We start from the raw sequence: 26,474 nt of genomic DNA on the forward strand, positions 1-26,474 counted from the left end.
CCAGAAAAAAAAGGAAATTTCCTTGTGTTACATGACTGCATGCTTTTATTAGTTTGATGATGTACAGTGGGACTATTTCTCTTGGAAATGGCTTTTTGGTTAACATTTCATTTTCCTTCCCAAAGTTAGCTCTTGCTAGCAGTAATATAAAACAGCTCCCTGCAATTGGCTATCCCTGAACTTTATTAATACCACTTGTTGTTGTTGTAAATGATCTATTTCAGAACAAGTAATAAAGCTCTTGTGTTGCAGGTGAGCAAGCCCTCCTTGCCCTTTATCACATGCCATTGCCACAGGAGGGGAAGAATGAAAAATTTTTTAATAAAAAAATAATAAGAATAAAACTCATACTACATTGCATTGATAGTTATATCACTTTTATACCAGCTGCTTCTCTTTAGGAGTTTGAGGCTGTGCACTAATTTAATATAGCTAAATTGGTACAGGTTTTTTTTTATGTGATCTATCCGACTGATATTGCATTTCCAGACATTGTCACTTTGCTATTACATGGTGCACCCAAATAACAGCATCTGGAAAACTACCAAGTCCACTTTTACCCATGAAGGACACAAGTTTCCAGGGTGGTGCATATTAGCTGGCATATGATTAACATATGATTATCTCTAAACAGATATGAGAAATTTTTACTGAGGAGCCTGTTACTCATACCCCTGGGAATAATTTCAGTATGGTGAATGGAGCTACTAATATCAGGGCTGGGCAATGGGAAGAGACTTCTGATGCTGGATGTAGCATCTTTGCCATCTTTTTTTTTCTCCTGCATATTCTCCAGGAGCAGACTCTGGTCCAAATTTGTGCTTGTTTAAAGGGAATGTGGGTCAGCTGTTTTTATGTTTCCTTCTTTTCATGTTTCCTAACCTTCTTGCTTTGTCATTTCTCTTTACTGGTAGCAGAAAGGCTGTTGACACCTCAAGGTTTCCCTAGGACAAGGCTCCAGAACTGTTGCCAACCAGCTGCCCCTGCACATACAGGTATCAAAATCTTTGCTATGTTTTATGTTCCTACAGGTACTTATATTCTGTCTCAAAAACTAAGGGCAAATGCCACTTGTTGGGTAACACCCGCTGAAAAGCATTTGACAAAATGACAGAACAAGTCTGTGGTGCGCATGCATTTCTCTAAATCTCCTCTCCACCCTGCTCAGGGTTGGTGGTGTAATGGGCCAGGCCTGGCTGGTGAAACTTTCCTTGCTCAGTAACTCCTTCAAAGGACTCATGTCTGCTTCACTGGTCAGAAATTCAGACATGCATCCATCTAAATTTCTATTTCTACACTGACCTAGTCCTCAGGATCTTGTTTCCCATTCAGCAAATTCTTGTTTCTGCCCTTAACATGGTTTTGCAGGAGGAAACTCCTGTAGTTACGCTACAAGGCATAACAGCCACTGGTAGCATACAAACATTGGACAAATTTGGCCTTGAAAATGTTGGTTTTGGTTTATGATTCACCGTCTCAGCTCCAGAGGAACAGAGTCCAGATTGATGTTAGCAGTTTTGGTGGGAGATGGAACTACAAATAAGACATTGGTCCCCAAGCTCCAGCTGGATGGAGACCAGCCTTCTGTCTTCTCAGAAGCACCCAAGAGGAGCAGGCAAACCCCATAATCTCGGCATTTGTGGTATCTCCACCTCACAGGCTTTATGATATCTCTACTTTTCCCACACTGCCCACTTCCCCATGGAGGCTATTTCCCTGTGAGGGAAATTTGAAGTGGTTGCAAAGGGTTTTCTTCCCCTTTGTGCCTCCTGCTCCCTGCCAAAGGCACCTGTGCCTCCTTCCAATTGTTGTTTCTCACACTGCTGACAAAAACTGTGGAATTCAGGATGTTTTAAGTAAAACCATGAGGGCTAAAATATTCCATGGGGCTTCACAGCATGATCACAAACACACTTTATTTTCCAGGTGTGTCTCCCTTTGTTTTCTTTTAATGCTGGTGGGGCAAGGAGGGGCAACGCTACTACTTGTTTAGAGATGCAATTATCCCAAGTGCGTAGGCCTGCAGTAAGCCAAGAGGATAACCTTGAATCTGGAGAAAATTAGGGGAAATGTAAAGCCAGCTGCAGCTCCAATGGGTCCCCGCACACCCCTTTTGCTCACAGTTTCTATTCATGCCAATAAAGTACCAGAAGATGTGCAATACAATGGGAAATTGCTTCTTTGGGTATCGTAGCATCTTGACTTAGAAGTGCTTTAACCTTGGCCTCATGCTTCCTCCGGGACCTGTTGCCTTTGCTGCAGAAGTACCAACACCAGCCAGGAACATGTAGGATTTTCCATCTGAGTAAAATTAAAACCCGAAACCTTTACCATCCTCTCGATGCCAGACGTGCTCTACCTCCATTAACTTGAGCTTAATGGACTGCAAAACGAGCGTTTCAGTACGTATGGGAGTGTAGTATTTGTGGGAGAGCAAGTTCCTCACGTTTCCGTCTCTTCCCTTCCCCACTGTACCCCAGCTGCCCCTGCAAGCGCAGACATCCAACCATGATCCACACAACACAACTCCAGGACAGCTCCATTTCAGAACATTAAGGATAATCTTTTACAGGGAAGCTGTTTGCTGCCCCCTCAAAAAATAAATGAATTGATACATAAAAATTTACAAAGCTTTTTGTCCTTTTTTAAAAAAAAAAGCAAATTCAGCTTTAGCAACACAGCCAGGCTCCAGAAATTCCAGAAAACTGTTTGAGCAAGGCAGAGGTTGCAGCCATCAAGCTGGGTAAGTAAACGGAAAGAGCAAAGATGACCGATCCCTATCTATTAAACTGAAATGATTTTTATTAACCAAGTGCTTGAGGGTGGTGTTGAGGATGATGTAAACACTGAAGATGACACTTTTCAGCAGGCCAGCGGAACACCTCACTCTGGCTTTATTACAGCCTCTTCTGAAGTCCTTCAGTGTAGGACCCCAGGAGCCAAAAGCTGGAGCCCGCTGGCCTCAGCCACCCAGCACACTGGCTGCACAGCTGGTGGTAGGACACTCCAAGGCATGGTCTACAGTCTCCACTGTCATCGTCATACATCATACAGAGGGACAATGTAAAACCTGCTTCCTTGAAGTTCTGTATTCCAGATTTATAGGATTTTTCAGAACTCCATAGGCTGGGATTTGGCTGTTTATCCAAACACAGAGCCTAGTCCATGCTGAAATACCTGAAAGGATCATCTGTGTGGTAACAGGATCAGCCCTTGGGGTAACCAGGTGGGAGAGTGGTCTAATGGCTTCTCTTCACGTTTTCATGGGTTATCACCATAAAGAGAACAGCAGCATGAAACTGCGTGTGTGTGTGTATGTTGTAATGACCAAAACTACCTTGACTAAATCCTTCCCACTGCCAGATGCCTTACAGTCTAAATGAGCATTTTTAATAGTGGCATTAACCAGTATAAAAATCCTGTCCCATTGAAACAAGTCTAATAGCTTAGGCTCACTCTCTCATTCCCTTCTTTCTGCAGATCTACATCTCCTGTGCCCGAAACAAACATCAGGAAGTCACATGGCAAAGGGTCCTTTCACCTGGCTGCTTGGGCCACCAAAGTGGGGAGACCACGGGACTCTGCTGAGCCTTGTACTGGCCAGGTGAGCAGAAAGCACTCAGCATTTCATGGAGAACACAGCTCTGAGCATGCAAATGGGGTTGGCCACAGGTGTCAGCACCAGAAATGCTGCAAGGGCTATGGATCAGAGAGGTTGTGGTGGGAAAGATGCCCTAAAATTGTCAGATAACGTCTCTTGGTGCTACTCTACCCACCGTCTTACTGCCTTCTGTGGAAAGCCCAGTGCCAAGAAAATATCCACTGGCAGCTCCCACGGATGCAAATAACTAATTAATTAGTGAGCTCAGGGGAATCGGCATGGTCAGAGGACATGCACTCCCTGAGAAAGGAGAGGCTTTGTCTGTCGCTGAACGAACCTTGATAACGCCAGCTGGCTGTCTGCCCAAAAGCTGACGCTGTCTGTGCACAAGGGTACAACTATCCCCAGATGGGTGCAACCATCACCCGTCCCCCAGCCTTGGCAGGGAGGACACCAGCCAATGCTGGCGCGGACACCATCTAGCTCTGCACCATCCCAAAGGAGCCCGATTTAGCTTTCTTAGTTATTTTTGTCTTTCCTACCAGTTTCCTGGTACATAATTATCCCTCTGTCTGGGCTTGCACATCCTGTATTCAGAAGCATGACAAGTCTTGGGAATGGCTTAGTCTTCCCTGCCTGGGGCTGGTTATGGACATAAAGAAAGGCCCAAAATAATATTTTACATGGCTTAATATGGATCTCTTGGCTACATCAGGACTCTGATTGCTGTTTACTTATGGGATATTAGTGCTAGCCTGCCTGCTTCCCATTCATGGACTGTTGGCATCTATTTCCATGGATACAGGGAAGGGAATTGCCAAACGGAGCAATTTAGTAACTGAGCACAGTTACCTGGGTTAAGATGATATGTTTTAAGGGTTTCTGTGAATCTCAGGTGCTTTATTTTTTTTTTTTCTGTGTGGAGCTGTTGGAAAAAAACACCAACCACCTACTCTGTGCTCCTCTGCTATTTATTCAAATGCCAATCTGTGGCCATGGTGGCTACAGGGTTTCCAAGGCAGAGTCAGCTTCTGTCTAGGTGGCTTGGAGCGTGAAGCAAATTCATGGTTGCCCTACAAAGTTCTGTTCACTGAGAAAACCTTTAAAAAGAATTTGGAGAATCTCCATCATTTAGTATGCAAACTGAAATAGTCATGTTCACAGAGCTCTTATGTCAACAGGGAAGTACATGTCACCATGTCATGTTGAATAGAGTCCCATGTTGGGCATATTTGGATGCAAAACTCCCACTGCAGCCTGTGGCACTGGGGTGTTACTGGCTCTTCTGGGAGCACACAGAGTGCAGCTAAGTGGGGGCATGAATTGGCATCTTCTGAGAGCAGAACTCTTATCGATAGCAAAGTTAAGGTGGAAATAAATGTTCTCTAAAATAAATCACTTCTGAAAATGTAGGAAGCATATCTGCAAATATAAATATATACATGTTATATGAAATCCATAAATACAGGCACTCCTGTCATTTCCATGTGTTCTATTCCTTGTGTTTTAAAAGCCAACCTTCCATGCTGAAAACAAAGGTGTTTTTTTGATAAATTTTTCATTTTCTATATTGTTTTGCTGTTGCAAAACCATGTAATTTTGCTATATAAAAGGTATTAATTTGGTCTACATTCACATGGGCCCTCTTTTCCCTTTAATGGTCACCAAAGAGAAACTCGTTATTGCTCACGCCGTGCTGGAAGATGAAGATTTCCTCCTTGTCTTTACATTTAGCAGAACAGGGGTTGCTGCAGTAGATCCATCACTCCTGTTGGCTGGGACAGCCAAGCCAGGGGAAGGTCACATCAGATGGAACTTGAGTCATTACATGCCACTGAATCCATTGAACGCTCCTGACTCAGAAGTGCCGGTGTTCAGTGTCCCAGTTCCCCATGGCTGGGTGGGACAGCAGGATGGAGATCACCCAAAGTCCAGTTTTTTCCCAGCCTTAGCCTGGTTTGGAGTGTGTCTTGCAGGCTTCTGGGGGAGGACAACATTGCCCAGCTAATGCTTTGCAGGTGATCTGGAGCTGAGATGGCTCTCTCTGGCGTGTGTGGGACATAATCCCATAATAATAAAATAATCTTGGGTCATGGCATATTAATGAGGATGGGCAAAGGTGATGCTCTCAGCATGGGCTTTCCCACTGCTTGGAGAAGGAGGGAGGCTGTTACACAGCTGCTTCACTTTGGGGGTAAAAAATGGCATCAAAGTGAGACGTAGATGCAAAGCACCCCAGGTCAACAGATCACCTTTGTGGATCTGGGTATGTTTTTTTCTGTAAAACTCACTGTTACTCATGCTGATGGTGTTGCCTCTAAGACAGCTACTCTCTTAGTTGTTCTTCTGCTCCAGTTCAAGAGCTTTTAGCTCCCTTTTCTATCCATGTCTCCCAGGCTGTATCATTTCTGTCTCCCCTCATGCTGCCATCTTTATCCCTTGTCTTTCCAACTATCAGCTCCACCTTCCCCTCCTTTCTGCCCTGCCAAGCCCCCTGCTCTTCTCTCTAACCCTCAGCATCTTCTCCATGTCCCACCAATTCCTCCTGCATTTTCATGAGTGTCAGCCTGGGGAGTTGGGAAGGACGGTGCCTGTGGAGGAGGTTGTGCTCCCCCATCTAATAACACATGTACCAGACACCTTTCCCTTGAGATGGCAGCCTCTGGAAGCCAAAGATGAACCTTTCAACAAGATTAAAGAGATTGTATTAATTGCTATCGATCATGGGTCAACAAATTAAATTGCATCTGCAACTGCATCTCAGAAAGGTCTAAAAGGGAAGAGTAGTTAATAGGTCTGGCTGGCCCAGAGCTGTGATTAATTAAAGGGAGAAATGAATGAAAAAATTAAAAAAAAAAAAAAATTAAAGGCAGAAAGGAAAGAGATTGAGATAAGGCTGAAACTCTTTGGTCCAGAAATGAAATAGCACATCTGGAGAGAGCGCAACAGGATTTCAATTCTGGATCTGCCCTGTCTGGCCTGATCTGGGCTGCTGTGAAGCAAAGCCAGTGGTGATGATTTTGGGAGCTATGGCTCCGAGCACCCCAGCTGCTGTGGAAACACTGCCTGCCCATGGCTGACAACTCTTTCACCTCAAATAATCTGATCTGTGCCCATCATTCCTCCCTGTGACCCCAGACCTTGCCCTGCTGCTGCCTTGGTGCGAGATCCCCCAACAGGACACATGCCTAATGCTGCTGGGTTCGGGTGAAACAGACCCCTATTCCAGTCTGAGCCAGCATCTCATGGTGACCTCGCAGAAATGTCTGTGATGGGATCTGCAGGGCTTCACCCAAACACATGCTCCAGCTCACTACGCATGGTCCTTGGGTTGCCCCCCTGCCAGCAGCTTTGTGTTTGTTTTTTTTCTTTTGTTTTTAGACTCAATGTCCTGGAAGGATAATGGAAAAAATATCAAGCATCTCCATGTCACTTAGAAGTCCTCCTCACTGTAGATACTGCTCTTCCTGCTCCCAGCCAGCCCCACAGCATCCTGGTGGGAGCCGGTAGTAAAGTACTCCTGGGTAGGAATAAGGGCGCTACCACAACTCCTTGGGAAATAATAAATTAGCACAGTATGGAGTGGAAATGGTGCTTAATTAATAACGAAGAAAATAATAATATGTGGCACGTATAGTGCTGTACTTGTTCCAAGCACTGTACAAACATTAACTACAGTAATTAAGCTGTAATTAATTAGAGTAACTACTAATCAGTGTAAATAACGATGCATCTGGAGGTACCAAATGGAATTTGTGAACTGAAAGCAAATTTCCATGTTCAGGAAAATGGCATCAAATATAAAATGGCACCAGTAAAAGGCAAAACCAGATGGAGGTTAAAGTGAGAGCCTGAGAGCTGTGTCAGTCCACGATGGCTTCCCAGAAGGGAATCCCGGTTTGGCAGGTATTTTGTGACACGCAAAGCTGATTTACTGATTTACTCCCTGGGCAACCCATCCCATCCACAGGACTTTTCACAGCTCTTTCCAGGCTCCAAGCCCACTCCTCCTGCCTCAGCCGCATTGCTGCTGAGAGCCAGGGGCTGGAGCAAGGGACGAGATGGAGAATTGGAAGCTTGCGTTGGGGGGAGATCAGCAGAGGAAAATACACAACAGATATAATTTTTCTTTTTTTTTTTTTTTTTTCTGGTTCACACACTTTATATTTAACAAAATAATTTTTTAATAATATAGTCTTTTACACATCAAATATTGTTTCTAGACACTCCCTTCCCCCCCAGTTTTTACAGAATAGGTTGTTGTTTTGTTTTGTTTTTTGTTTTTTTCTCACTAGTTTCAGGCACACTATTGTTTGAAAATTTTGAAACTGGATAGTCATTGACAGGCAACAGCTTACAGAGAAATGTGGCGATGACTCCTTCAATGGTATCAGTTCAACTCGCAGGAAGCTGATGCTCAGCTGAAGTACGGCAATCACTGTGCTAGTGCTCATCCTACCCCCTGCCCTCCAGTAAAATGCAAAATCGGGGAAGAAATAAAAAATATAAAGGCAACAGTGTGCATAAACCAAGACGAATTGTGCTGATCTGCTTCGGTGAAGGATTTGCTGTCGTCGCTGCTACGAGCAGGTGCTGGACTGAAGTCTGAACAAAATAAGCACCGTCGCCCTAATAGCCATGACCAAAAAGCAGCAAACCAAGCGTGGACAGTGATGGGTAAAGGCTCCTGCACTCACCTGGGAAGGGCAGAGCAGGGAAATGACATTGGTGGCTTTTCTCTCACAGTATCGCTTGGAAGCCACAGCCTGAGAAAGCAAAAGGAGCTGAAAAGCCCAAAGGGGACCCTTGGAGTGATGGGGGCTGCTGGCGGTGATCTCTCTTCCTGGCAGGCAGGCATGTTGCTGCTTTCTGGAGAGACCCTTCACCAGGGGCTGATTCCTGTGGACGTGGCCAGCCTGTCCCCAGCCCCTCGTGCACCCTGGCTTGCTTTATCCCTGGCAGTACAGATGCTTCCAGGACCCGGGCAGAGCAAGGCAACCTCCCTTGTGCTGCAGCAGGGCGTTTTACCCGCCAGCTGAGCTGGTTTAGTGGTGGCACAGCAATGGGACATTTCTGGAAACCTCCCAAAGGGTTATGGGCAGAGGGGAGGATTAAAATATTTTGATTTTGTCTTGCAGTAGCAGAGTCCCACTGTCGCTGAAGTCAATGAAATGGTGCCTTTGGCTCCAGCAAGAGCAGCCTCAGTGCCAGCAGAACACGATGGGGCTCTGCTGGAGGCAGCAGAGTTGCAGCACAGCTGGGGCACATCTGGGACCCTCTTCCAACACTGATGCCCCAGCTGGGCATCGCACAGAGACAATCCAGGTAAGACATTACTTTCTTGGTGCCTTTCCAAGGCTTTCTGGCTCACCGCCCATGCAGCTGGTTTTGTTTCTTGCTCCAATCAAGGTCACGGTGACCGTGTAGGTGTCTTTGACTTCATTGTCCCCACTCAGTGGAGAAAGTGTAACACAGATGCAGCTTCTGTCTTGGGTGTCCAGTCGTATACCTGGGCATCTAACTCAGCCCTTCTGCAGCTTACATTCCAGTTGGGTATTTTAACTCTTCTTCCCCTTGTAATTTCTACCTCCCTCCTGGCCTTACCAGCCCTCCCCTTACAGACACGATAAAAATGATCCATAGCTGTATTGCCCTGACAATCCCAGGTTAGGAAGAGGCTTTAAAAAAAAACAAATCACAATAGCAAAAAACCCCTTAAATAAATAAATGGGAAAAACCCTATGATCCACACTGTAGAAAGTTAGAGTGATGAATCAACCAGCATCTTGGAGGTGTCACCAGTTCAAGAACTTGTGTGGACCCCTTCTTTTTTTTTCCCTCCCCAAATCTGACCACTGCACCCCTACCAAGCATTGATAATTACAAGGGTAGATACCAGATACATAGTGTGTAAAGTGAGAGAAAAGCAGGACAGTGTGGAACGGGAGACCCTTCCCAGTGAGTAAAATCTCTGCTTGTATGAAACCCTTGCAGGTTTTGCTGGTGACCCTGTTGAAGCTGGCGGGAGGTTGGACATGTGTGCAGCGTTGAAGCTGTTTCTTTGTCATCGTCATCATCCTCATCAGCGGGTTGTTTGGCCGGCGGTGCCGCTGGCTGGGGGTTTTGCCGCTACAGAGCCTGCTTGCCCTGGCACTCGCGCTTGGAGCACTGCGCTGGCTTCCACCAGTCCCCATTGTGGCAGTGGCAGATGTTGCAGTCATCCACCTTCACTTCGATGCCAGCAGGAATTATAGTGGTTCCTGCAAAGCAGTTCGGACCTGCAAAAACACACGGGAGTAATAGAAATAAATACTAGAAATAATTTGTTTGGTTTCAAATTGGGTGCAGCAGCTCTGCTACAAGCACTCAGGAGCGGGCGGGTGCTCAGTCTCAGCCCCTCAATGTTCTCCAGCTGCATTGTCACCACTGCTGAAATCAGCAGCAGCTCTCCCAGCTTTGCCCATCGCAGATCACTTGTCTCAGGCTTTTTTTTTTTTTTTTTTGCGCTCTCAGGCACTAAAAAGAAAATAAAAAAGGCTTGAAACTTTCCTTCTTCTGTTTCTGTACCCAGCCACTAATACAAATAGCACCAGTTGCATCATGGATGCACATGGCTTTTTTTTACTCAGTTGGCCACTAATTTATTATTGCTTTTTCCTAAGATTTGGCTGCCAGACGGACAAGACCATGAGGACAAGCATCAGGATACAGACCAGCTTTTGCAGCTCTAGCCTGGTGAGTCTGTGCTGCGGGGACCAGAGCAAATTCATCCCCCAGGACTGTGATCGAACGCCCAGTAACCCCAGGGTTTCCCAGCAGCATGGGGCTATTAACCATAAATTATTTATAGCATCAAATTAACAAAAATAATTCACCTCCCAAATAAGCTTTGTGATAAAATCTGTTTTTTCTCAGGGGCAATTCCTTTAATCTGCTCATTATTAGCAATTTTTAATTTGGCTTCTTTATTGCACAATATCAAAGCTGAGCAGCAAATCAACAAGAATCCTATTTTCCTCTTTTTTTGTAAAAGCCTAGTGAATACCCATTGCTCAGTGGTCCCTCTGCAAGCCCTCTCCTCCTCCCCTCTTGCTCCCACATCAGTTAGCACTGGGAATTAATGTCAGAGCCAGCAGCACATGGAAAAAAAATTGGGGCGGTGGCATTCATGGCATCAGGAAAGCGTGAAGACATTTGAAATGTGTCTCATGGCTCCAGTGCTGCTCTGAAATGTCACCCCTCGCCTGGCCACCGCTTTTAATCTATGCCTCCGGTGCACAAGGTGCATTTGAAATATGAGAGCATGTACAGACATGAAATTACAAGCAAGTTGTTAGTTTTTAAAATAAGACTTAAGACTGTTTGAAAGGGAAAATAGGGTCCCTATGCGGTTGGAAACAGGCTGAGCTGCAGACAGGGTCTCATGTTTTATCATCTCAGAGAACTACTCATTTCATCTCGCTGATTTTTTATTGCCCTGACTTTACTAAGATGCTCCTCAGGACCCTATGTTTAAGCTCAACAGGCCACCAGTTTAACAGGGCTTGGCTTAACCAGATGTAGCTAATTCAGGTTGCTGCCAAGCCAAATGGTGCCCACATGCTGTTTGTGCTTAAGCACCCTCTCCCCTTTACTAAAGGCCTCTTCAAATGCAGATCAGCTCTACAGCAACTTTTAACATCAGTCTTAATGAAGCCACAGCAGAAAGGCCTGAGAAAGGTGCCCCTGATGGCTCCTCTACCAGTCTGGGGTGACTGGGTGTACCCCAGGGCTTCTGTTCCTTCCATGGGCAGGACTTGGGAAGACAGGCTGTGGTGCTGGGAAGGTCTGTGTCTCTCCATGAAACAGGGATGATGCCTCCTCCTTTGCCTGGCCAGCACGCAAATCCGTCAGGATGCCAGGAAGAAACAGGCTTGTGCTCCCAACAAGGGAAACCCACATCACTTGTTGAGCTGGATTTGAGGCTAAGCAGGTCTGCTGGCGGTTGAGGACCAGTGCGCTGGGATGTTTTAAGCCTGCTTTGAGCTGGGCTTTGGGCTGGACAACCTCCAAAAGTTCCCTCCAACCTCAGTCATGCTACAGTGCAAAGATATTCAAAGCCAGGAGTTACCAGCCAAGGACACACAGTGATACAGAGAAGACAAACTCTATCTATGCACACATATATATGCTATATGTGTTTTTTCTTTACATGCATTTGGTTGAAAAAGTCATGACATATTTTGGTCACGAGCTGAAGATTTTTGAAGTTGGCATCCCTCTGGAAGACATGATCCTGGTTGGAAAGGCCGTGATCCCACCTGCAGTATTTCTCTGGCCACCCACTGAAGTTGTTGCTTCTTCCTACAGCTTTTGGGTCCCTGCACGGGCCAAGCTGCTGCCTCTGCTCTGCATCGCAGATTTTAATTCTTACTTCATCAAGTCTGGTGTGTGTTGTGTGATGACACCCAGTGAGGATTTAGTTGTCAGGTCAGCTCATTTGCTACTGTTAAATGTCTAGGGCTCTGATGCAACGAAAATGCCAACCATTGTAGCTGGCTGTACTTAAAGCTGAAGTAAGCACCTGTCAATCTATAAGAGGATGCTCTGATTGCCTGCTGATGTCGGGGACACCCAGAATGAGCAGCCTCCACACAACAGCCTGCTCTGTGCTCCCAGAGCAAAAAAACCACCCTTTTAATTAATATTTAAACAAAAAGCTTCCTCTGGAGATCAGGGTGGCAAGGAGAGGAGAAGATTGTTTTCCCTCTTGCTGCCCTGCGGCTGCCTGTTAATCATCTCATTTGAGAAGCCAATACCGCCTCAACACCCACACACGGCTCCAGACACAGACGGTGGATTTACAGCACCGTTCAACGTGGCTGAAAACGTGCAGGAGGCCGGTGGTGAGGGGAGCCGGTGTGTTTTTCTCAGTGAGCTGGGACTGGCTGAAGGGGAACTGCAAACTGGGGAAAAGCTTGTTCTTCCTTGCGTCCTGCTTATCTGTCCATCCCACAGCTGCTCCATCATGGCCACAGCTGCCCTTCCTCCTCCTGGCAACCCCTTCTCCCTCTTGAGCTTCCCTAGCGGTGGTCATTTGGGAAAAAAAATCATTAACCACACCTCATTAATGTCCCCATTCCAGGGCTGAGAAAGCAGACACCATGATGTAAAGAGGAGGTATGTACTAAAAGCATCACCCATGCCTTTGAGGTCCCCAGTGGGGAGGGGATCACTCATTTTGTGGACAGCACCAGAGCAACAACATCCCTGCCCCAGCCAAGGACATAGTGCGGGTCTGCAAAAGAGTAATTAAACACTAATAATCTGCCTCTCTGATCTCTGGCATCTATCGAGCCAGGAAGAACCTGGCAAGTGCCTTCGTGACTAACGGAAAATCCTTGGGATACAGCCATGTCCCCCACAAAGAGACTGCGTGAAGGGAAGAGGAAAAACTGCAGCTATTTTGGATAAATTGCAGTGACTGAAGGCTGGGAGGAACATCGGGGGGTGGCCAAAGCAGCCCTTGCTGAAGCAACACTGAGCATCTCTGGGCATCTAAGCATCACCTGAGCACACCTAAGGAAGGAGCTGTATTCAGAGACTGAACCAAGGCAAAAATTACAGGTTTGTTTTCCTTTTCCTTGGCTTTCAGCAAAATGCCTGAAAACCTGGCGTTGGGCTCTACTACATCATCTGCCCTCTTATGAGTTGTGCTGCTGTTTTGGGACATCCTTCTCTTCTGTCAGACCTTAGTACTTTTAATTTAGGCAAAGACTACCATTGCTCTGGACCATTCCCCCCCGGCTCCTCCCCAGCACTCTCTCAGAATAGTCACCTCTGCATTCCCAGAGTGAAATGTTTTGTTTTGTGCACCACAGCAAGCTTTTTTTTTGTTTTACACACCAATGCAAATTTTGCATTCTCTCTCCTCCCCCACTATCTCTACCCATATAGAAATGTGGATTTCTAACGGAAGGGAAAATTTCCACACTCCATTTCCATTAAATCAACTTAAATTCCCACTGTCTGGAACCAATGAAATCCAATTTTCCAGCACAGTCACTGTCAGCCAGCATCCCCCCCCTTTTTTTTTCCCCATCTAAACTTCTCCCACCTTTATATTATACTTGAAAAGTGGATTGTGTTGGTCCAAAATGGGATGCAGTGAGTATCACACCCACAGCTGAGGCACCAGAAAGAAGCAGTCAGACAGTGACACTGCACTGCTGAAAATACACCCCAGACAATTGACATTTTCTATGCAATGGCACAAGTCACCAGTGAGTTTTCCAGAGACCTCAGGTTTTATAGGGCTGACAGCTAATGTGTTCCCGGAGACAACATGCTGCACCTGGGGATGCTACGTGGCTTTGGGATGTGCCTCAGAGAAGCTGCCGGTTGTGAGGCCACTACTGGATGCTACAGAAAGAAAAAAAAGTTCTCTTTTTGCTCTGCAGCACAGATAACTGGATTCCTTTAAGTTCTCTGATATTATTTTTTTCCTCCCTTAGATCAGCCTCTCAAAATTTCAAAAGCTGAGTGCCCCAAACCCATCCTGCTGGGGACTGTCCTGAGCTTTTCTCACTGTGGCTTTGTGCTGCACAAAGGAGCAGGCTGAGACCAGGATCTGACAAACTGATGTAAGAAAAATCACAAAGAACGCGACAGAACAGCACAGCAACAGGGTTTTATTATCATTATTCAAAGGATGACACTACTCAGAAACACTTGATGACATGTCAAGCACATCAAGAAAGTTACTTATGATAATAGCAGTAGGAACAAGAAGCTGCTTTGAGCAAGGGCTGTTTTCCTGGTCTTTGTAAAAGCATCTTAAACCATGACTGCGATGCAAACAGGTCAGTAATCATTCTCTTTTCCTTCCTCAGAGAGACTGATGGGAGAAATTTGCTGCTCCCACAGACAATATAATTGTGAGATTTGCTTTGCTTAACGTAATTAATACTCATGAAAGACCACAGCACTCCGGGCTGTTTGCTAGAACAACTGTGAAGATTTTTATGGAGATATATTAGGGCTGATCAGATGCTGTTTTGATGGGAGAGATGTAGCACAAAGAGAAAAATCATACCTGGTTTGTTGTCTGGGAAGAGTGACGGCAAATTTTGCAACCATGTGCTTAAGACCAGATCCCTGGGTGATGACCCACGTTGTGCTACTGAATTGCACCCCTGCTGTGGAGGGGATACATCTAATCCCATGCATGGACATTAAGACACTCCTGCTACACCATGCAATTCCATCCAGGGGTGTGCAATTAAGTCCTCCTGGGACTCAGTGGCATCGTGGTGCTTCAAAGCAACCCAAACCCCCCAGATGAGACACTATCACACTGGAGAAAACTCACGTCCCAAACACAAGAGGAGCAACCATTCCAGCTCACAAGCATACTACATCTGCATGGTCCCCACGATGGGGATGTGGAGGAAAACATCTGAATTCAAGAGCACCCTGCACAGATGGTGAGTTAAAGCTGAAAAATCACAGGAGCACAGGGTTTGATGCTCTCCAACGGCACCACCACATGGTGTAACACTGATGCTTTGGAGTCACTCAGTTCCCAGTTGCATCTCAGGTGGGGTTTACTGAAGCTGACGGCTTACAGCAGCTCTGAATTCAGCTTTGTGTGTGCAAAGCAGCAATAAGAGGAAATAAAATGTTACGCACAGCAGCAAGCACAAATCACTTCAGACCAACTGTGATATTCAGATTTGCCCTGAACAGCATCTTGCACGAGACAATGCTCATCGCCTTCACTGGGACTTTTCTTGGTACAATGTCCGATTTCAGTGAGCAAGTGGTATTTTCCTTCTAGTTAAATATTTTCCAGTGATAATCCTGTGTCTCCCACCACTCCATTAAGAGCCTCCCCTGTCTCTTTAGGAAATATTAAGGCTGACTCCAAGAGAATTTAGCTTATTCAGTCAATGGATAACATAGTCAAGGAGAGAGGTGATGATGGCTATGCTTATCTACCTGGCACCAGTAGTTTAGACAGCTGCTAAATAGCAACCAGCCATCCCCAGGCCCCTGCATGATGCACCCCACAAATAAGCAGAAGATAGTGGTGTTTCCTGACACTACTTAGGAATGGATACGGCCTGAAAACATCCCTGTGGACGCTCACTCAGCTGAATGAGTCTTGACGACTTTGTTTTTTGAGCTCAACCACAAATGCAACCATGTGTGGGAATTTACTGCTGGCAAGTTGTGCCAGACTGGGGGAGTTGTTTCTAGAGAACGTGGCTAAGTGTCTTGTCAGTGGGAAGGTGGATTTTTATTTGCACTTCTTCACAAAACAGGCAACTCATAGTTTCACCATGACCATCCCACGCCATAAGCTATGCGGTCTCCAGTGCCAGTGACCGTCACTCCCATCATTGCTTGGCTGAAACAACCACTTGCAAAGCAACGACCAGGTGAGCGTTAACTACGGACCAAAACCTGCACAAGGATGCTTGTGGACAACTCCTCGTCAACAGAGAAAGAGGCAAAACACAGCAGAAATACATATGATCCCCAGGCTCTGGTGCAAAGGACAGAAATTACTGGCTGCCTGCACCTTGGGAACTTTTCCCACATCCAGGCTGAACTCTGTGCTCAGAGGGAAGAAAAAAAAATAGCATCTTGTTTTTAACGACAGACCCCATTTCTGGAGGCTAACACATCTCCTCTGTGCTGATCCTGCAGGATCTTTTCAAATGTTCATTTAGCTCTGTCAACACTATTTATGCGATCACTTCAGATTGCAAGAGAGGAGCTCAACTTGTGGCTTTAATTAACAAGCTGAGAAGGGAAGAAGTCTTGTTTTTGCTGTCTGGTATCACGACTGCCTGCCGCCCCCTCTCCCTGGCGGGAGGAGAAGGCAGCAGGTGAAGCCAGAGGCGAGACATAAAGAACTCAGTTGCTGATGCTGAGATTTGCCTTATTGAAAATTAAATTTGGCGATGCTCTGCAGGCAGGGCTGAAAACCCCAACAAAATATAACAACCCTGGAATTTTTTTTTTGGTGTGTGTGTGTGTGTTAGGAAGAGCCAGAAGCTGAAGGTCTCAGCTCGAAGCACTGCTGAAGCCTGAGGGTGCATCGGAAATGGGGCTGCCACGATCATGGCGCATCAGGGAGGTGAGTTCACACTCCAATAATGCCCATGTCTAATCCCTGGTCTGTGACTAGTGGCAGCAGTGTGGTGGCAGGAGGGCTGGGAGCACCTGTGGCTCTGCCTCCTCCCTGCCTCCAGGCTATGGAGGACACAGCTCTTTGCAGATAAGGCACTGCTTCATCCCAGGTGTTCCCAATACACACACCAGGTAAAAATACCTACCCCCTGGGCTCCTGTACAGCCCAAGTTCAACACCACCCAACCTGCATGAAGGCTCCTGCAGAGCTGGAAACCAGACTGTCTCAAGGCCAGTGCCCCCATCAAGATCACCAGCAAGACTTTGAAAGACCCCTTCTGGCCCGCTCGCCCTCTCCAGCAGAAGCTGAGCTCTCCTAAGCTGCCCACACCCAAACATGGATGCTGTGGCAACGCCTCGACCACCACCCCTGAAAAATCTGGATGCTGCTCCATCTTTGAGAGAGACCGGGAGTTGAGTCCACCAAACCACATCGGCCTCAGCACTGAAAACTAAAAAATCCCTACAGCAGACAGGTGGTGGGTGCTGGAGGTATCAGTCCTCGCCTCTGTAAGCAAAACACTTTGCAGAGCCATCTGCCACCCCAAATGCTAATTGGCAGCACATCTCAGCTTGGGAGCACCGCGCGCGGGAGCACATCAGTATTTTCAGCGTGGGTAGGTGAAAGTTGGTCACCAGTACAAACAAGACATCACCTGCTCACCCCCCCATGCCATCACAGACCTGTCAGATGGCAATCATGTCCAGCGGGTGTGAGGAAACCCAACCCAGTGTGGTGGCTGCCAGGAAGGTGACATCTCTATCTGGCAGGTGGGGGGGGCTCTGTCTTGCAGTGGGACAGGCAGCAAACAGGGAGAAAGGGAAGGGAAGGGAAGGGAAGGGAAGGGAAGGGAAGGGAAGGGAAGGGAAGGGAAGGGAAGGGAAGGGAAGGGAAGGGAAGGGAAGGGAAGGGAAGGGAAGGGAAGGGAAGGGAAGGGAAGGGAAGGGAAGGGAAGGGAAGGGGGAAAAGAAAGAAAGAAAGAGCGAGCGAGCAGCACCTTTTTTTGGCAACAGGCCCAGGAGTGAGTGGATGCTGGGATGAAATCATTGCAGGTTTCATCCCCTCCTCCCCCCTGAGTTGAGGAATGAAACCCAAGCCAGGCATGAAATGCTTTGAGGAGGGGTATGAGCAAGCACGGGGCTAGTGGTGGTGCCAGCAGCCCCCCAGCCCTCTGCCATTCACAAGCTCAGGAATTCCTCTGTGCATCTTTGTTGTTGATGTTGTTATTTTACAATCACAAAAGAAAGCCCTGCTAAAGTATGTAGGTATATATGTGCCTGCGTATGTACATATAAACAAAGCCAAGGAAGTTTGAAAGATATATTTCACACAGACTTTTTTTTTTTGTTGCTCATTTGCTTTCATCTTATGTTGTTCTGAAAGGACAGGATGTTTGTGCAAGCTTTTCCACCAAATCTTAGCCTGCTTCATTCACTAGCACAGACACTATTTTCTTATTTGTAAAGAGCTCCTGGCAAGGTGGGGATGTCAGTCCTGCTCCCTCTGCTGAAAGGAACAAAAATATGGATATGTGCAACAACGGACCAAGTGATGTTTCTGTGACAAGGCCACCTTCTGCCTGGGATGTTTCCACTTTTAGGCAGAATATTGCATGACGATGGCTCTTAGCCATTGTAACACAGGTCACCTCAAGCTGACCCCAATGTGGAAGGTTCACTCTTCCTCTGCCACCTTATCCAGCCACCCATGGAGACATGACACATCCAATAAATGTCCCCAAGTTCATTCTGTTTTCTAAAGTGTTGCAAAATGAGAGCCTTCTCTTTACTTGTGGACAAACCCCACTATCTCTGATTAAAAGCTCCCTGGAGTCAACTGGTGGTATCTCCTAGACATCCAAGAGCTTTCAATCTTGCGCACTGTTGCCCCAAAGAAATAATCTCCTCTGATGCTGATTTGCAGCGCTTTGCCACCATTCCTGCATATTTCACTCCTCACAAGACGATGCTCAGCTCTTCTCAAGCACTGCCTGTTTACATGAGAGATTTTTTCCAGCCATAATTCACATTGCTGGGTGCCTGAAGATGCCTTAAAGTTATTTAATCTTTGCATTTATATATCTATATATATATCTATCTATATCTGCAGTATCCTTCTCCAATCTAAATCCAAGTTACTGACCCTAAGCAAGCCCTATATAATTAAAAGGAGTGCATTAAGAAGGCAAGACTGAGATAAAAAGCTAAATTCAGGGCAACAGGAGCCTTTCCACTGACTATTGCCAGTGATGAAGCCAGCACAAGATGTGAAATAAAATACACCTGCAGCTCTCAACCAGCCCAGCAGGATGGTGATGTCCTGGTGGCCCCATGTCACCTTCTGGCTCTCCTCAAGTGGAGGTGTTCACATCATCTAGGCTTTGCTCATGCGCTGCCTTGGAGTCTAATGAATGTGGGGGACCCACTCAAGCTCTCTGAATTATGACCTGGCTCCCAGTGACACAGACTGATTTAACCCACACTGTTTTGCACCATGGTTAGAAAATTACTGATAGCTCATTATCCATCTTAATCAGGAGCAACAAACAAATGAGGGACAGGGAGACATCCAGAAGGGAATGCACTGCATTACTCCTCCTTATTGATAGCAGAGTTACTTAATTTATTGTGGAGACATAACTTCAGGCATCACTAAATACTGAAGCAGGAATGTTTTGGTGCAAGGAAGATCTATGGGTGCAATTTAAAAGCAGTCTGTTTAGGAGCGGTGACATCTACCAGTGCCAATACAGATCTGAGCTGTGCAGACAGACTTGAGGTTATCACTCAGCAAGTTAAATAAAGACAGCGGCTCTTGGACACTTAAAAAGCACTGGCCGAAAATTGCAGCCCCACTTCTCTCTTCATCCACTGCCCTTGTGGGGTGAGCATGACGACGGGGGACCAAGTCTAAGGCTGATGCTGGTTCAGCACAGGCATCTGCAGAAAACAGATCTCAAGCAGTGCCAATGAGTGACAGCTGCTGCTGGCAGGTATGAGGGGATGCCGAACGGGGCAGATCCAGGGTTAAAGCTCAGAAGGAGCAGAACTCTTCCTCCCACAGGAACAGCGTGAATTGAGATATAATAACAATCTACTGGGAGTCTCAACTGTGAGAAGGAATCTTTTAAATATTTTTTTTTTTTTAACAATCCAAGACTAGTGCAGATAATCTAAGAAACACGATCCGAGCACACTGAAGAAAACAGGGTAGGCAGTACGTTTCCTACTGCTTTAGATTAAGGGTGTTTTTGCCTCATCGTACGGGCATTTACCCTGAACCCATACACCCATATTTCTGATCCCAAGTGAAACCAAAGCTGGGAGCATGTCTGAGTGCATTTCATACTCCACCTGCCCCATTTTACTGGGTTTCTAACCCAGTGGTGAGTTGTGGACTGTTGACCAGCAGTGTCAGGAATTGCTGCAGTGCAAGTTAATAGGCAATAGCAAATTTATAATAATTTACCAAGGCACACCCTTGGTGGTGATGGAATAACACACCCGAATTGAGGGTAGCATTGACGGAAAACCACCGTCACCAAAGTCAAGGAGGAGCCAACACACGGCGTGTCTCAGGATCAGCTCTCAGCCAGCAGAAGAGCAAGTTACAGGGCTACAGATCTTGCCTTAAATACAAGGTTTCCCCTCTCCTCTTTTAATATAAAATGCAGGTTGGCATTTTCAAAGTCACCTATGGGATTTGCACACCAAATTCCTCTTCATTTTAAAAGCATCTACGTGTGCAAATACCTTAATCAGCACTGAAAAGTTTAGCTTATGGTAAAAAAAAAAACAGGCAAGGCACTCAGCTTTGCAAAAGTAGATACTCTGCATATAAACAGCTTTTCTGAATCCCATTTTTACTGTGTACATTCAAGCTTGAAGAAGGAAAACCGTAACACCTCAAAGACAGCAATAACCATCTGTTAAGTGAGAAAAGCATGTTTCAACATTTACTTGACCAAACAAAAAGGATTAGCTCTTAAAAATCTCTTTGCAGACAGCATAAAGCTTTGGGAGAATACCATAGTTTAAAAAAAAAAAAAGGTAATTTTAATTGCAGGCAATGAAAGCTGTTCCTAGGCCATTATAACCTTTCAGGTAAGTAATAGGCTTTTAAAAACTTGTCTAAATAGATATTTCCCAAAATGAACTCCAACAGTGTTGAAGGTACATTAATTCTTTTAATGGTTCAAACGTGGCAAATAAGGCAGGATGGTTTTTTTTGGACCAGGTATAAAATAGAACTAACACTAAAATACTGCATCAGTTAAAAAAGTTACCAGTAAAATCAATAGTCAAAGGCAGGAAAAGCTGGACCTTCCAGACATTAAACCTTTAACTGAAGAAATATATATCCAAAGGGTATATATTAGTATATAACATGTTGCATTTCTGCTGCCTTTCCCTCCCCAGCTGGGGTCCCTTGCAGCTGCTGTTTCCTGGGTGACCCCCAAAAAGGAGCAAACTCAGCCTGTGACTTGGCTGGACATTCACCCTGCCCCATCAGCCTCCCAAGGCACTGTTCTCGGACACCATCAGGGAGCAGCAGCTCCAGCAACAGCTTCATCCATGAAGACGTGAGGGAAAACCCTTATCTAGGGAAGCGGACAAATCACCCTCGCTTGCCAAAGTACCAGGTCTTTGCTCTCTGCCTGTGTGTCTCCATTCAAAGGCAAAGGTTAACAACAAAAGAATAACAACCGGGACTTTTTCTCCGGGTCTTCTGAGCTCTTAGCCAACTTATTCACCTCTTGGTTGTACTGGGTGTGAAAATTTAATGATTTTTATGGCCCATTTAAACCTTTTAATGTCTTTTTTCTTTGCAAAAAAATCCCCACATTTGGTGTAAGAATTAAAACAGTATTTCATCCTTAACTGCAATGAGAGATGATGTATGGAATAGAGCTGGCTGCACGTCAAATCAGTATAAAGCCAGAACTGAATCTCACTTGGTCACTACGGCCGTGCATGATGTTTTACGGCATGTTGTTTTTTCCATATCAGTCATAAATGAAGTGAGAACCATGACCGTGCTAATCTTCTATAAACCAGGAGTAAAAAAAAATGCAAAATAGGCATTACTATATATTACTATATATTACAATATATTCATTTGAGTTGTGCATTTACTTGCGCAGTCTACTGAAAACCCAACCCACCGGTGGACAATGAAACTGCAAGATGATGGTTGCACCACAACACACATTAGTCGTGGCAATGGTTGCCTGTTGGTATAGGTAAACTTCTATGCAAACCTCTTATCGAGGGGAAGAAGGGTTTCTTTAGCACACTCAGGATGAACCTTCATCTCCCACCCAGAACACAGAACTTCATCGCAATCCAGATGACTGTGGGAAGGAGTAAATTGGTAGAAAAATGCCTCTGTGCCTTTCTGCCGGTGTGAGATGAAATGTGAAGCTTTGAGAGCATCAGAGTAGTCCCAATTTTTTTCTTTTTTCCACCTGGTGACAGCTTTTTCCGATGAGGGTTTTGAACATGGCATCATGTTAGAAATGGAACTTCAAAGCAAAGCAGTAACTTTTCATGTAAGAAGAGAGCTGCTGCTGAAAGCATTTCTTTCTGCTCCCAGTTCCTGTTTGAGTTGTCAGGTTTTCTGTTGCTGGCTTTGAGCAGAACCCAATTTTGACACTTTGTGTGACACGGCAAGCCCATCTCCTGCTGTCTTCTCCATCATTCCCATCCTTCTGGCCTCCAGGGTCTTCACCTCCATTCTGCACCCTCCTGGCCTCCACGACGACGAACACAGCAATGACTGGCCATAGGCATGCAAGACCCAAATGAAAGGTGAATTTAATGAAAATGTTTGTGGATAAAATCTAGACATCTAAGTCAGGAACCACAGGTTCCCCTTCCAGCTAAAGGACGGACTCTTCTGGAAAGTGTTTAACAGAGCTAAGTGGCACCAGCCTTTGGGTTTGCCTTTTTGTCATCCTTTTAAGTCTGCCAAATGTCATCCCATCCCAACATCCAGGCCAGACTGCCATAGCAAAGCTCTCACTTTCATGCAAATCCCTACAAATGACTGATTACCCGGAGAAAGGGAACAACCACAATGGCAGAAACGTCATGTCTGAATTTGTTTAGGGTATTTAATTTCCTGCCTAGAACATGGAAAACGAAGCTCCAGAAAACATCTCCCCTCTGACCCCACCCCACACAACTGATAAGCCTGGTGTTAGAGACAAGCTGCTATGCCAAGATCGGCAGCTCATGGTGGAACAGGAGGAAGGGGCAGGGCAGGATTGATGGGACCTCGAAGGGACATACGGGGAGAGCAAATCACTGCAAGGACAAGCAAACCTTGGGCTGATGGCCAGATCGAGACACCCAGAGGTTGGTGCTTCTGGAATAAACAGGCTCCTAAACCCCGCTTCTGCGACCTACCCTGATTTCTCCAACAGCTGCAAAAGCAGCTTTAATCCATGTTTTGTCCCCAGATTTTGGTCTTCTGAGGGCCCATTATGCTACCTGAATTTAATGGTATCCATGGCACTTGCACAATGCTCTCGGATGGCGCCATGCAAAGAGACAGGTTGCTAATAAAACTAAAATGAGTGGTGCTGGTTTTGCATGTGAATAGTTGCATTTAACAAAATCATCAAATGGAAAAGGATCGTCCTTTCCTTTGCTAATAATTCTGGGTGTCACTACAAAATGCATTACGACAATATATGTGGGCTTTTATACTCGAGCAGGTGCCATGTGATATTATGCTGATGTGCCAGACCAGGATAGTTATTTTGCACTGTAAGGTAGCAGCTAGGAATGATGAAAGGCTGGTGAAAATTCATGGTGAATAGATGTGGTTCTGCATCCCTCCCCCACAAATTTTCAGAATGCTTCGTTACCCCTCTTTCTGCCAGCCTGTTTTAATTACTTAATTACTGGATAAAGCTATTGCTCACTTTCTGATCTCGGTGGCACCACAGTATCTGAATGGCTTGCAACTGAGAGCCTGTTATCATCTCATCATTCCTGTGGGGTAGGGAAGTGCAGAGGGGAAACTGAGGCACAGAGGCAATGCCCTGCTTGAGGGGAGGTGGGTCATTAAAACTAAACCCAGCAGACAGTTCTTTTTAACAAAACTTGTAGGAACATGACAGGATTGAGGCTGCGAACTGTGTCCTCAAATGTGATGGAAATTGCCTGGCTGGTTCAGACCTTATTGGCAGGGGGAAGGGACTGTGGGACGGAGCGACAAAGTGATGGACAATGACTTCCAAACAAAATACCCCATTTCTGACCATTTCCATGCTCTCTAGCAAGTATTCCCTGCTGCCTTGTTTTTCCTTTGTTGATTTTGTGCTTTAGAATTGTTTTTAAAACCAGAAGGGGTATTTAGACATCAGAACAGCTACTGACCTGATACAAGTCAATGATTTTATAAAGCACCTAAAAAAATGCTTTACTTTAAAAGATTGATGTTTCCTATTGTATTTTTTCAATGCCAATTAATTACTTAATTCATTAGCAATGTAACACAAGAATAGTCTTTGAAAATCTGGTGCTCTGTGTAGATGCTTTTAATTATGGATAATTAAATACTGTGGAAGGACCTGATTATACCTCTGAGCATTTTCTAATCTGGAAAATGAAACAAGCTCTTGTGCTCTTGAACGCATATAACAAAAGCTGAGCTCAACAACTACATGCAGTGAAAAAGAGATGGAAAAAGAAAAAAAAAGGCACCCCAAAATCCATACCAGCCCAAAACCCCACAACTAAAGGAGGGTAGAAATTCTGGGAGAAGCTTGAGGGCTTTGCGCACACCCTGCCTGGTTGACTTCTCCGCACGTCCACAGTCCTGGCCTCATCAGGGATGCAAGTGGGACCCCAACAAGCTCAACATGGAGCTGCTGCGGCCAACGAGCAAACACGGGCTCAGGGCAACTCGATGGTAACGCCTGCTAAAGATGGGAACAGGTTTCCAGGTGCTCCTTTGTACCTACAGCTACAATAGCCAAAACTGTGACAAAGAGCAAAGCACTCTTCACATGAAATCAAGGCTGACCTTGGAAGATGAAAACTTGCCAGCACCAGAGGTTATTTTATTAGCCTGGCTTTCCATTCCTCTACCTTCCTTTTTTATTCCTTTTTCTCCTCTTTATTCCTCTGCAGTGATTGCAGTGAGCAAGTCAGCATCCAGAGGGCTACAATAACAAGTGTCACTGTCTTGGAAAGGGTTTTAATCTCAGAAGAAAGCCAGGGAAATGTTTGTTTTGAAGACAGCATTGCCCTAGCGCTTTCAAGACAGTTCCCTCCCTACCACAACTGGAATCCTGCAGTAGGCCAAAGGAGGTTTATTTTTGGATATGCTGGAAAAAAGCAGGGGGAAAGGAGGGGCATCAGTGTCTAAATAAAGTCAATTTGTGCTGTCACACCAGGCACCCTCGCTGTGTACAACCTCCTATCCTCCTCTCCCCAGTATCTTATTTATACTGTGGCCAATTCCTCCCAGCATCCCTGCCCCTCCTGCGTCCTCCCCGACCGACTGCCTTCTGCCTTAATTAAAAGCCACCAATTACAGTGCTGAGTGATAAAACAAGGCCAGGGGCTTTCTGCTGCCAGCGGTCAGTCCCGCTTGGCTGGCTGGGAGCTGACTTTTGCTGCTGGGCAGCCCGACCCAGCTCCCTAATGAATGGCAGGTTATCGATGCACCAAGCACATATGCTACAGAACAGGGCCATTAAGCACCATATCGCGGGCAGGCTATCAGCCAGCAAGACTAAAATATTTAAGTATTTAGCACAGGCCAGGGCTCAGTAAGCCTCCAGTGGATGCTTTCGAGAGCAAACAGCATCTATTTATAACCCCCAGACTCTTATTTTGCATCCTTCTTTCCTGGGCCATGAAGTGATTGCCAGACCCAGTGAATAAACTCTGTGGTCTTTATTGAAGGTATTTCTCCACTGGAAAATTTTGGGAGAAAAGCCAGGATGGGTTCTGTGAAACATTAGGGGCAGGATGACATGAGGGTGACATATAAATGGGCTTCACGCTGGCACTGATTGATCAGGAGCACCGAAAAAGAGGGAAACTGTCACCTGTAATGCACGAGCTGCCTGTCTATGTTAAAGAGTCCAAGTATCAACCGCAACTTTGTGGGTCCTGATATCCAAGTGCAGGGTGTTCCTCTGCCCTAGAGATTTCCCCTGGGGTGTACCTCCAAAATCCTCAGCTGAGGCAGCTGATTTCATCTGAGAAATGACGAAATTCAGCGACTGCGGGGTAAAATGCACAAATAGACACTGCAGACTATTGGACACGTTAGCAATGCCTCCCAGGAACACGGTGGCTATGGTCATTTGTTGGGATTTTCTGCTTGACGCTGCCAAAAAAGGCTCCCTCCTATAGACAAGGGGTCAGAGACTCGCTGCCACCCCTCACTCAGGTGACAGTGGGGGTAATGCTGAAAGACAGGGGTGTAGCAGACCCCACTGAGACAGCAATAATGCTTCATTAAAAGAAGATAAAAGGGCCTTAGAAAGTGCCATGTCTGCAAACACCTCCAGACTCACAGTCTCTTTGACCTTACCCGCTGGATATGGGGGGGGTGTGTGTCATTTATTCATTTTTCCCAAGAGATAAATGGAAAACACAAAAGGCAATGATATGTAGCCCCTTTGCTGACTTCCTGCCTCTTAATACATACAGTGAGGGAGAACCA

General features: G+C 45.8%; 1 protein-coding gene across 1 annotated transcript in view; it reads right to left on the reverse strand.

Annotated features, from left to right (window-relative positions):
- Positions 1–7,756: 7,756 nt before the first annotated feature.
- The window catches only part of VWC2L (von Willebrand factor C domain containing 2 like), a 51,695-nt gene continuing 32,977 nt past the window's right edge, over positions 7,757–26,474 (reverse strand). The window contains exon 4 of the mRNA XM_082055589.1: positions 7,757–9,879. Coding sequence (XP_081911715.1) covers positions 9,731–9,879 — 149 coding nt within the window. The 3' untranslated portion in view covers positions 7,757–9,730. The remainder of the gene's footprint in view (positions 9,880–26,474) is intronic.

The sequence above is a fragment of the Streptopelia decaocto genome (assembly GCF_964273445.1).
Source record: "Streptopelia decaocto genome assembly, chromosome: 6".
Taxonomy (NCBI): Eukaryota; Metazoa; Chordata; class Aves; order Columbiformes; family Columbidae; genus Streptopelia; species Streptopelia decaocto.